This window comes from Triturus cristatus, chromosome 3_1 (genome assembly GCF_964204655.1).
Source record: "Triturus cristatus chromosome 3_1, aTriCri1.1, whole genome shotgun sequence".
In the NCBI taxonomy this organism is placed as follows: domain Eukaryota; kingdom Metazoa; phylum Chordata; class Amphibia; order Caudata; family Salamandridae; genus Triturus; species Triturus cristatus.
The window spans coordinates 849,458,268-849,471,344 of record NC_140583.1 but is presented as its reverse complement, the minus strand read 5'-3'; the positions used below and the strand labels follow the sequence as shown (position 1 = coordinate 849,471,344).

The window sequence follows — 13,077 nt, the reverse complement described above, 5'->3', positions numbered from 1 at the left end:
AACCCAACAATTCAAATCTTCTGCAGCCAGCGCTATGAAGTATTTGAATGGAAAGGTGAAATGCAGCGCTTTATGAAACTCTGAAATGCGCTAAAATATCATTAACAACAAAACAAACCATAACGTGACATAACATACCACATAACACAACATAACCTATCAGACCATAACATCCTAACTTGCAGCACAATCATCTGGATAGAATGCAAACCACAGTTCAGACCCGTACTAAGAGTACGGGCGTGAAGGGACAGCCAGCCTAGATTAGCTCCGACATACGATGCTCTCTGATAGCAGAGGGGAAGAGGCTTTCACAAAGCCCTGGCTCTTCCGGTCTGTTGTCCACACAGTAGCTGAATGTGGCACGTAAGTTGTACATCTGAAGTAGGTTCCTGGTCAAACATGCAAACAACGCAACCAACCCATTTCCTTAAATTCCTGAGGGAAAAACAGAATCTATCGGGAGACCATGTGCTAAGAAACCCGCCGTGTTGAATTAAGACGCTTTGCTGTCCCGGGTTACGTGAGCTGCAAGTGCTAAACGGGGGTTCTGCCAGGAGGGGTCAAAACACAAAACATACGCAGTTCTACTGTCGTGCTGTGTGTGCCGCGTCCACGTTCCGCCACAGTATATATGCTGTCCGTGACTTTGATCGAGGTGTCTGTACATCTTGAACCAGAAGCCAGAGAAGTCACAGACAGGCCTACGTTCTCGGTTCTCCATAATGTATTTCGCATGAAAAGTTCTTCCAAGGCGGACGCCGACAAGGAGGGCACTCGGCTCATATTCAGATCAGAAACTCCTACCTCTGCCCCTCCCTGTGTGATTACCCCGTGTGCCATGCGGCCACATGCATTATGTCCCCCAACAACACCCACTGCACACACCGGACCCTCTCATCAACTAGGGCTCTCTCCTACAAATCCCCTCTCTCGAATGAGACTGGGGCCTAGGGTCCCCCACCTCCTGCTCACCTCCATCCTATTCTGAACCCCACTTGCTCTTGCCCCTTCCGGCCCCACAATACTCACAGCCTCCTCCACTGCTGCCTGGAAGGAAAATTCGTTCCTCCCGGTCTTCCGCTCCCAGCTCGTGCCTGTCAAGGGAAGCAGTTACTCTCCTGCCGCGCCAGCATCCACCCTGGCCTCCCTCTTACGAGAGGCTACCAAAATGCGGCCTGCAACATGACTTACCTCAGTCTCCCTACCTTTCCCTGCTACTACGCACCCTGATCGTGCTGCCCCAATCCTCAGTCAGGTCCCTGCAGTGGCTTAGCAACTGCTGTCTCGGCGGCAGCAATCTCCTCCCCGCTCTATATTGCGGCTGTCGTGGGCCGGCAATTGGCTCCGGATCTTGCCAGAACCCCCCCCAAACCACGTAGGGTTCGCTTTACCAGCAACAGGACTGACCCTGGGTGTAGGAAAGTGGATATCTGACTATGGTTACCCCCAACTTTTTGCCTAGTGTCTAGCTGGTTTTTCGACTTAGTTGGCCTGAGATCCTGCCATTCAGGGTCTCAGGCTGTCTGCTCTCTCTTTAAAATGGACTCCATGTACCCTAGGTACATTCCCAATTGGTAAGGATCACCTTATTGGACCCTGTACAGTGTACCCTAGGTACCCAGGGCATAGGTGTACCCTAGGCCTCCCAGGGGCTGCAGCATGTATTATGCCACCCCTGGTCTGGCCTTCCATTATGACACAACTGGCTGATCACTCAGCTGGGGCAAGGTTGTGTAATCACTCCTTGCTTAGGTGTAGTATTCCTATACCTAACTTACATATAGACACATGTGTACCTATCAGCCACTCCTATGGCAGGCCTTAACAATCCAGGAGGCAGAGTGCTTGGTAACATGTGAGATGGTGCTCTAGCATGAGCTGAGCCTGTCTGCAGCTTTCGGAACCATGTCCTTATAGCTGTTCTATGATATAGCCTACCATATACTCTTAAAGTGCCTTATAATCTTAAACGGTTATGGTAACTATGGTTTGGCTTTATCAAAACATGTTGTGTAAGGTGTCTAACACTTTGGAATAATACCCCCATCCCATTTCTGGGGATGAGGATATTATCCCTCCCTTCTAGAGGGAGAAGACATGTTGTAACCTACTTACCCGGTTAAAGTTAACCAGAGCCCCAGCATCACAAAATGGATGCTGCTGCCACAGACACGAGTCTGACCTCCTGCTGCTGGGAGTGATCCCGGCAAGGGAGGCTTGGACAATAGGTTTCCTGCCTTGGGAGGTGCGAGCACCACCCCAGACAGGCCTTAGTGTATTGGGGCAGGGAGGGATGAAAAGAATGAGACATGCCTGGGGCACACAAGGTGTCCCGTGCATAGTCCAGTTCAAACCGGTGCTGGGGCACTCCAGCCCCAGTCCTGGCGCGAAACTGGACAAAGGGAAGGGGGTGTAACCACCCCCCTCCCAGGTCTCACCCATAAGGCGTGACCTAGCAGGTAACCCAGCCCCCCAGATTAGTATAAGAGTGGTAGCTGGGCCCCAGGGGATTAGATTATCCTGAACCTGCAACTTGAACAGAAACTCTGGACCTTCGACATTCGACGAAAGAAGAAGACTGAAGAATCTCCCTTGTGGCCAAGGAGTGGCTACCCTGTGCAAACAGGCACCATCAAGAGACTACCCTTTGCTTTGCTAAAGTTCTACGAGGGACCGACTGCAGAGCCCGACCAGAGCCTTGACTTCCAGACTTCTCCGACCCTGATCCACATCCACAGCCGAGCTGAGATCCGTGGAGGCGACGAGAGACGTGGGACTGGCTACCTGGGAAAAGTGGCTAGTATCTTCCAGCGCAGCTTCTGAGGCACCCTCGAAGTTGTGCACCGGGGATTGAGAAGCCCCAACCCCAAGCACCATCTGCACCGAAGATCAGCCCCCCACACTCCACGAGTCCTGCGTGGGGCCCTTCTGCATTTTCCTGCTTGCCGCGTCTGTCCGGTTGCTTGCCCGTTGGCTAGTGGCCTTTGTGACGACGCATCCAGAAATCTTCACCGCTGGTTTGGCTCCTCCAGACTGGCTCCCGCTTCCTTGCAAAAGAGAAGCACCCCAGACCTTCCTGGTCTGCACCAGAAGCAAGTCCTCCGTTCTTCGTGGGTTCCGCTTGCCAAGGCTTGGTGAGTCCTAGTCCAACTTCGACACCGCCGACAGCAAGAGCCTTCGTGGGACAGCTCGCCTCCTGGTCCTGGTCGTCCTCGACGTTCCCTGGTCCTCGTGGCTGCAGCGACAAGCTTCACCTTCACCTGCACTCTTCACGACATCGCCTGGTTCCTTCCTGGTTCCACGTGGTCACTGGCTAGTGACCTTGACTCTGTCCCTTCTGCTTGCAGGTCTCCTCTCTTCTTGATCCCAGCCTTGGGATCCACCGGACACTCTTCACTGACTGCCTGTCAGCAACTTTCCTTCAGGCATCCATAGAAGTCCACGACGAAACCCGACGCAAGTTCACACCTATGCACCCGCAGCCTATGGGCTAGGTAACTTGGGTACTTCGGTGCTCACAAGGGTAGTGACTATCCTAGGGTCTAGTTTCCGAGTCTCGACTCTCTAGCTGCTTCAGAAGTGTCCTTAAACTGTTAATTTCTAACAACTACTATTTCTATCGACTTTTACGCATTACGCGTGAGTGTTTCCACTCTGCACCTGAATCCCGTGGGCCTCCCACTTCCTAACTGTTGCTAGTGTAGTGTAGCCCCAGCGATTCCCTAGGCCTAGGCCTATCCTATTTCCGTGACAGTGGTCCTTATACCACTTACTTAGTATATGGTTTGCGTGGCCCCTAGGGCCTAACTGTATTACTTACCTGTGTGACTTAATGTATGCTTAAATAAGACTGTGTTGTACTTACCTCTAATCTCATAAAGAGTGCTGAGGGTTTGACTAGAATAAATACACTTTATTTTATATATATATCTGTTGTGGTGTCCTTTCATTTGGTATTCAAGGGATTATATATGGTATCACAGCTGGCTTCACATGCCATTCAGAGTTTAGCCTAAGACTGCTCTTGTCCATGCTACCACTAGGATAGCTGGTCTATAAGGTTGACTTTACAACCAATCACCATAAGGGTATTTGGACTGATATAAGGTGTACACTAGAACTAGTGACATCATACATCAGGCCAACTTCTCACACTGGGCCTTGACCCTTATGTTTTTGCTGTCAGGAAGACGACCTGCATCCGTAGCCGAGTAGTACATGTCACCACGGTGTCTGCGTCCTGATTTACCCTAGGCCTGCCAACACCCATTCCGTGCGTAGCGCTGTACGGGCGTGTATGTACCACGCTACAACAACTTCTAGCACATTGCACGTTCTCAGGCAAAACCAGTAAGCGCGCGACACGGGGGGGGGGGTAATTAGTGGCAACCCCTCTCAGCCAATCCTGGCGCCAGGATTGACTTAGGGCACGGTTACTCTCCGCCCGCCTGCCCATTAGGAGACAGAGGATTGAGCCTTTGCTCAACCCCCGTTCTCCTAATACGCAGCCTGAGCAGGTACTTGTGCGCATGAGTGGGCACGGAGGAAGAAATTTGCCATCCTTCCCCACTCATGCGCATTGTGCACTGCTGCTGCATGCCCCTGGTGACGGTCTTTCAATGCAATGCATGTCAGTCAACATGATGCTGGACCGCCCACCTCCTTCAGACTCTGAAGGGGGTGGGCGGTCCGACGTCATGCTGACTCACTGACATGATTGTCAGTTCTCCCTCGGCGTCTCTGAACTTGAGTAAACAGAGTTTACTCAAGTTCAGAGATGCCGAGGAAACTGCGGGCGTGGGCGGGTTGTGGGGCAACGCCCCAGCGCCCTAATGGATGCACCGCGTGCCCCTTTGTAGCCCTGTTACTAAAAGTTTCCATAGTTGACAGAGCGCCACAAGTTGTTAGCCGAGAAAAGAAGAGCATAGAAGAGTGACGCAGCACTAATGAGTAGAAAGGTATACCCCAGAAAAAGTAGCATGTACAGCGTTTGTGCTCTATACACACTTATTAGCAACATACAGGGTTTTTAGTGCGCCGGAATCTGCACAGGCAGCCTACAAAATGCAAGTCTTAAGTATGCTTCCTACCGTGCTCTCTGCGGCAGTGACACCATTCACTCCTTTTCCTGAAACTTTTATGTGACTAGTTATAGTTCTTTCGCAGCATTATTATTTCCTTTATTTTTCTAGAAAGTTTTATATAGCGCGTATGATGCGGGACGTATAGGAGGCCCCTTCTAATAAGCATCAGTCTGATTACACACAGAGTTTTTTTACTTAATCATAGGTTGTTGTTCAGCAAGCTAAACGAGTTAAAATTAGTTTGCTACCTCCAAATTAGCCAGCTCTGGCCACTATGCCACCTCTACCACAAAAACGAATGCCTTTCCAATAAAATATATAAAATAAGCCATATCTATTACTTTATTTTCTGTGCATATACAACCATTTGCAAATGCAACAATATAAAACTGTTGTAGGTGTTAAGGTACTTGTATAACATATGTGGATGCATTGAAAGAATTATCGAAAGTACCAGTTGGCCGGCCCATTCTACTAAGCACCTTTTTTTTGTACGTTTTTACAGCACCCCTTTACTTACATACGTCAAGCTTATTTAAGAAGTAGTAGAACATCCGCACTAGGCTTTGTGCCTACAGTATGTATTTTTAATTAACACAATAAAGATAACATCAAGAAGGGCACGGATGTGCTGCTCCATAGCCTTGACACTCAAAGTTTGTGGAATTCCCTTTGCGCCCCAATAGGTTAGGTGAGGTTAAGAGGGTACAAGGCTGGAGCATGGAGAAATAGCAAAGCAGCATGTTTTCGCCAATTAGCTGATATCGTTTTTGATACGGGGGCTGACTTTGGAAATTTTGACACACAGGCTACCCCTAATTAGTTGTACCTCGTTAGGGTTCGTTGTAGACAAAAAAAAACGCATGCGCCAGTGATTTACATACATTACACTTAAGGAGGTGTCCTTTTTTAGAGTTTAACAATTGCTTTCACTGTCATAATAGGACAGTGTAAGTTTTAGAACGTATCGGTGAGGACATACGGAAAAACAAAAACTTTATACAAAGCGAACATTCCTATAAGTTGTCTTGTACGACTGCTCAAACATGAGGACGGGCATTGTAGGAGACGAAACATAGCAGCGACTCCTAATGTAGGTAGCAGCTACTCAAGGATGTAAACGTACGGTTATTAAAGTACCACTCGTATTGCACCTACTTAGGATGCACAATAAGGTAAGCTTCAGAAAAACATGTGTCAATAGTTATCGCCTGCAGCTCTGGCCGCTATACCACGTATACCGGAAGAACTAAGGCCTTTCCAATAAAATATATGAAATAAGTAATAATTGTGATTTTATTTTCGTATGCGCCTACAACCATCTACAAAGGCAACAATTTAAAATTGCTGTTGGTGTTATGATACTTGTATAAAATATGTAGATGTATCGGGAAAATAATAAAAGTACCAGTCACCCGGCTCACTTGATAAGCACCGGATTTTAAAAAAATGTTTTTACAACACCCTTTTCTTCACATTGGTAAAGCTTATTTAAGGAGCAGTAAAACCTCCGTAGTAGGCTAAGTGCCTATAGTACATATTATTAATTAACACAATAAAGATAACATCAAAACAGGCACTGATGTGCCACTTCGTAGCCTTGTTACTGAAAGTTTTCGGAATTTCCTTTGCGCACTAATAGGTTAGCTAACGTTGACAGAGGGTACAAGGCTGGTGCAGCGAGAAATAGCAAAGCAGCCTGTTTCTGCCAATAAACTTGCATCACTTTTTATTTGTTGTGCTTCGCTAGGGCTTGTTGGAAACAAAAAACCAGTCTGTCAAAAGTTCAGACTATGCACATCTTCCTCCTTGCAGTATATACAATAATTATTTGTTAATAAATAGTGCATCCTTAAAAGCGTGCTATAAAGAACTAAATGATTTATGTGCATTTCAAAGAAAAAAGTTTGTTATAAACATCTTTAGGGCTTCTTGGTTCGAATCGAAATATGCTTAAGTACCCAAAAATGAATTGTTGTTCAACTGGGAAAACAAAAATCCATATCTGCAGCAGTAGTGTGCCTCTAATATTTCTTTATATAGCCGAATATTCGTGACTGATATTATGCAATGCCCTAGCCTCCAAGGTCTCCAGCCAGACTCAAACGGCCCACTGTCTGCACGCCTGGAACATGGAACAAAATTTTGCTTTCAATATATTTTTCGGAAGTGTTTACCGGAAAGATAGGTCCTCCCGGCCACTGCGGAGCGCCGCTGGCACGAACAGTTCTGCATATTTGAAAGCAAGTTGTGTACGCGGCGAAGGATAATGAGGGTGTGACGGGCTGTGGCGGTCTAGGAACAGGGGATGCCTTTTCTACTCTGCCCGGCCTGAGAATGACAAAATTGTTGTTGCTCGTTCTTTTTCTTCAACAATATGCCATTCTGTACCACATAGGCTCTTAATTTATTCCAACTCGCTGGCCTGACCTGTAATCTCCCTTTCGGTGCACATCTGACCCATCTGCGTTTCATTTTCCACTCATCAGCATCCAACGATAGGTAGAGGCCCTGTTTGCAACCATTAGCAGACAGAGATTGTCACTGTTCCTCCTTCCTGCGCCACATCCTTCGCTGAAGAAAAAAAAAACAAGCGCTCGCGCTGAAAGGAGGCAGCAGGGGGAGGGGTGAGAGGAGGGGGCCTGTGCCGGTTTCCCTTGCGGGAGCGAGCAGGAACCATCTGTCAAAGCTCGCTCCCGCAAGGGAATCGCCAAACGTGCACACGTTGCCATTGAAAGCAATGCAACGCGTGCACGTTTTGGGGCAAAAAAGGGAACCGATTACTAAAGGTCTCTCCTATGCAGCGCATGTGTGCTGCGTAGACGAGACCTAAAAATAATTGATTGTGGCTATATAAAGTCTGGCTCCTCACTACTCATATAGAATGGCATGAGAATTCCATCTGGTGCTAGGGCAGGCACCCCACCTCCCTTAGGTCTCAAGCAAACCAAAAGAAGCAATGTTAATATTTATGCCAGTCCAACATTTCTTCCGTCCCTCTTGGGCCACTTCAAACCCAGGGATGGCAGAGGATGCAAGCACTCTGCCACATCAACATCCACCTCTTTACCTCCTTGCAGTAAGTCCGTAAAGACCCGCGGAAGATGCAGGATTTTAGTTCTGTTCTAAACTATCTAATTAATAAGAAAAAACCCAGCTTTGGGCTACAAGGGAATGTCCAAAAGCTGGTAGGAAGGATGGGCCGGACGTCCAGTATAGATGTTAAATATTTCGGGGGGGGAATGAAAAAGGCCTGGTACTCAATCTTGTTTTTTAAGAATCTTAACCAACGTTATAACAGAAAGCAGGTTTCAAGCAAAGCCTGTAAACCAACTTGCTGTGAACTAATAAGAGAGTATTTCAATTTCAGGGGCGGGCAGGGCAGTCACAACTCTCTCAAAGAAAATGGTATTGTTGCTAAAGAGCATTTATTCTAGGCAAGTGCAATAGCTCAACTTTTGGTGCTGCAAACAGAATGATGTCACAAGGTTTGGACTTAATGAGACACAGCAGGCACAGAATCGGATCTTACGAGTTAGTTAATTGATCAATCAGGTATAACATGTGAGGAGCTACCACCTCTGTTGATCCACTACACAGCAAACTGCAGGATTAACTGTGAGGAAATATTCCTGAAAGTTGAACTCTCCGAGTATACTCATGTGAAGAGAAAACAAGAGTCCGCACTGCTTCACTCCTGCTTTTCAGTCCATATGAAGCCTGACACAAGTGAATAACGTTTAACAAAAATTATATTAGTGATGTGTCTCTTTCTTCGGCATTAAGAGCTCAGCTGAGGTCATGGCCAACACAAATATTTGCACTAAATTTCTGAAAAATACAGATGGTGGATTATCAGAAAAAAATCAATAGAAGTAAGATTTTGAGACTGAACACAGCCGCATTGATATCTACAAGTGATCACGCTGTGAGGAAACGGTAAGAAGGAAGAAAGGTCCTAAAATGCTATTTTAATTTCCACCACCACAAGTATTAACAACTATAAACAATCACGACGACAAAAAGGCATAACAGGGTCAATTTTGAGGCTAAAGGCCTGCGGACATAACAGTGATAAGTTATGTATTTATTTCACTGCTTGTGAATTTGCCAAACATTAAGCACATTTCTTGTGACAAGCTTTGTGGTCCCTCACTAGGGTACTGATTATTCTTAAGACCAGAGGTAAATAATGTCACATTACCCAAAGAAACCTCTAAAACGAAATACAAAAATGTCACATCAAAACAAAGAAACAATTTGATAATAATAAACTAACTTAATATTCGTAAATAAATTCCCCCATGCTTATGAAAATAAAAAAAACTACATTGAGGTAGCGAGAGAAACATTTCCCATGCTTGTAAAAATGAATCCAAACGTCACAAAGGAAAAGGAAGATGCAACTAAAATTGCGTGATAACCCTACTGTTCGCTTCTGACCTAGTTGAAAGGAACTAGTTCCAAAGTCTGTAATTAAATAAAATGTTCTTGTTTGGTGCTATAAGGAAGCATTTGTATGACTTTGGTATATTCTGAGAAGTCGCAGAATCATAGTTTGTTCAACTGTGACATATTTAAAAATAAGGAAAACTGAATTCCGGATAAATATGTGAATTTAAGAATTGCAATGTGAATATTCTAAGACACATTCACTCTGTTTATTATTTCTCCTTACAACATGAAAATTGCTCATTAAATTCATAACCAACTACTTTTCTTCTGAAACTAACTGCAACCAAACAGTAAAACATAATCACTTACCTGTCCATATATATGTGCTGTAGAGGGAGGTATAGAGAAAAATGAATACCAGAGTTTGTCCGATACTGTTCCCTTCTTTAGTAACAAAGTTCCAAATGATCATTCCAATGCAAACCATTAACTACAAAAGAAAGAGAGACTATTACACTGCCACCATTAAGAGAATGGGACAAATAACCATAAGAACACACACCTCGTTACATGAATTGGCAACGCAAACAATAGTCTAATATGCTTTCCGTCCTCAGGGCAGAGTTCCTCATTTATGCAGAACATTGGATAATGGCAGACTGCTTATATCAAACATACTTTTTCAAGCCAAATAACCTCTCATTCCATTATTTGACATTAGAAGTGACAATGAACTCCATAACAGTGAACTGCTTATTTTTCGACTCATCCTTCCATTCCACCATTTTAGTCTTTTTTCCAAAGTGAAGTCTATTTTGACCTCCTTGATATTTAAATCCATACTCTGTTAGTGTCACTCCTTGCATGCTTATGATGCATTATAACTGAGGACATTTCAAATAGATCATAAATCCTATCTCCAAAAGGGGTTCTGCAAGACAGTGCAAAACAGCATGTACATTTGTAAAAAAATATAGGAGGACAAATTAAGCTGGTTTTCATAAATATAAAATGTGTTTTCTTCTTCAGGCTGAAAGGGGAGGAGGCCAGGACAATTCACGTTAGGGACGTTCAGTGAGTGCTGTTTGAGAGTCAAACTGTATGTGGCATCCCAGTGACAATGTGTGCAAAGTAAACTGTCAGTAAATCAGATCAAAAGCGCCACAATACAAAATAACAACTATAAAATTTTTGCAATAGTAAGTAAATAAAAGTAAGTATAAGTTTACACTTACTTAACTCCATATATATTTACCTTGTTATGCTATGTTAAGTTAGGTCAATTTATAACGCGCACAGATACTCAACAGAGTGTCCCGGCGCGAACTACGAAAAGGAACCACAGGCCAAAGCATTATTCAAAGAGAAGAATTTGAAACTTTTTTTTAAAGATCACAAAATCTTGAGGGCTCCGAAGCGCCGAGGGTAAAGCATTCCAAGCCAGAGCGGCCTTGCGCACAAAGGAGCTCTCGCCTAGCCTCTGGCGTTTAAATCTGGGCGTCAGCATCAGAAATTGGGAGGAAGACCGCAGCTGTCTCGCAGGAATATAAAAGGCATGCCTCTTCTGAAGATAAAGAGGACCCAGGCCTCAATGGCCAGAATTTTAAATTTTATACGAGACTCCACCGGGAGCCAGTGTAAAGAGTGCAAATGAGCCCGCACACTACACCTGCGAGATATACCCAGCAGGAGTCTGACGGCAGAATTTTGGATGACCTGCAGTTTATTCAGGGGGTAGCCAGAAATGCCAACATAAAGGGCATTGGCATAATCCAAGCAAGACAAAATCAAGGCACGGACGACCGTTTCTTTGGACGGTCTTGGAAGGAGGGGTAAAAACTTTCTCAAAGCTTTCAAAATGCCAAAGCAAGATCCAACCAGCTTTTTAACCTGGGTAGAGAAGGACAGATTCTCATTGTACCAGACCCCTAGGTTTTTTACAGCAGTACCCGTTGCTTTAGGCAAGGGAAAGCCAGGGGGCCATAATCTCTCTCGAAAGTTGTCTGGAAAGACACCATACAAGAGGACCTCTGATTTCTCTTCGTTACATTTAAGCTGTGCCTGGGCCAGCCAGCAAAAGACTGAAGAGAGACAGTGTTGAGCCGTCGAAACTGAATCATCGTCCTTACCCCAAGAAAACAGGATCTGAGTATCATCCGCTTAGGCCATCACCTTAGCCCCAAGAGACTCCGCTAAATAAATCAGCGGAGTAACATAGATGTTGAAAAGAAGGGGGCTAAGAGATGACCCCTGTGGGACACCCGTAGCTACACGCTGCGATACCGAGACACAAGGAGGGAGCCAGATCTGCTGTGTACGGTCTTCGAGGAAAGATTCGATCCAGCGCCAAACTGAGCTAGAAATCCCAATCTCTGAGAGGCGATCCAGAAGCACAGAGTGTGGTACCGTGTCAAATGCCGTCGAGAGATCCAGCATAACCAATGCTGCTCTCCCTCCGGCATCAAAACACTCACAAATTGCCTCCGTCACCTCAAGCAGGGCAGACTCAGTGCTAAATCCTGATTGGGCCGGGTGCAAGAGACCCGACGTCTCAACAAAATTAGTCAGTTGCTTGGTGACAATCTTCTCACAGACTTTAGACAGGCTAGGCAGCAATGATATAGGGCGATAGTTTCCCGGTGTCAGAGGGTCAAGGGATGGCTTCTTGAGAAGAGGGAGAATCTGTGCCCGCTTCCAGGAAGCTGGAACAAAACCTTCCTACAAAGACATTTTAACAATTTTATTAACTTCCGGATTAATAGTATCCGCAACCGAGGCCAGAAGTCTGGCAGCACAGGGGTCAGTTGGAGAGCCCGACTTCAAGGACTTAAGAATTTTGAGAGAGGAGGCCAGCTCAGTAGGCTCAAAAGTCGACAAGACATTAGTAGGCGCAACAGGCGAAGAGCCAGCTAGAGATACCTTAGCTGCCATAGTGAAAGAGGTAAAGCTAGCTTGTATAGTGCAAATCTTGTCCAAAAAAAACTTTGCAAGAGTATTGCACCAAGTCTCCAAAGCTGGTATAGTTCGGGCTTGGGCACTAGGAGACATAAAACTTTGCACAATGGAGAATATTTCTTTGGAATTATTGCTCGCTTGATCACTACGTAGGGAATAATAGCAGCCTTTTGCGGCAGCTATGGCAGTGTAGTAACTTTTTTGTTTAACTCTCAGTGTGTGTTTAGCTAGAGGGCAATAACCGCTCGAGCGCCAGGCCCTTTCCAGTGTTTTACATTCGTGTTTTAAAGCTCTGAGCTCAGAAGAGAACCAAGGTTTGGAAGGAGAATCTCTAGCGAACTTAGGCCGGCGAGGTGTTGAAAGAGCAGACACCGAATCAGAAATCCAGTCAGTGAACCTAGATAAGTTTCCCTCAAGATCTACCTGAAGAGAAGGCCGAGACGCAGCCAAAGAGCTAGAGAACTGAGTGGAGTCTATCTTACTGAAAGTTAATGGGCGATGGTCAACAGCCAGCCTGTGATTTCCCAAGAAAAACATATGAGAAAATGGTCTGACCAAGAGACAGGAGAGGGCTTTACCACCCGAATCGGGAAGTTAGAGCACACAGGGTCTAAAATATGGCCCGCCTGATGAGTAGGGT

The 13,077-nt window shown here is 45.6% G+C and overlaps 1 protein-coding gene across 3 annotated transcripts in view; it reads right to left on the bottom strand.

Moving 5' to 3' along the window:
• The window catches only part of GPR155 (G protein-coupled receptor 155), a 444,365-nt gene that overhangs the window by 178,553 nt on the left and 252,735 nt on the right, over positions 1-13,077 (bottom strand). For all 3 annotated transcript variants that reach the window (XR_014978918.1, XM_085645260.1, XM_085645261.1), the window contains exon 7: positions 9,852-9,972. Coding sequence is in view for 2 of the 3 variants with exons in the window: in XM_085645260.1 (XP_085501386.1) it covers positions 9,852-9,972 (121 nt within the window). In the remaining variant the exon portion in view is untranslated. The remainder of the gene's footprint in view (positions 1-9,851; positions 9,973-13,077) is intronic.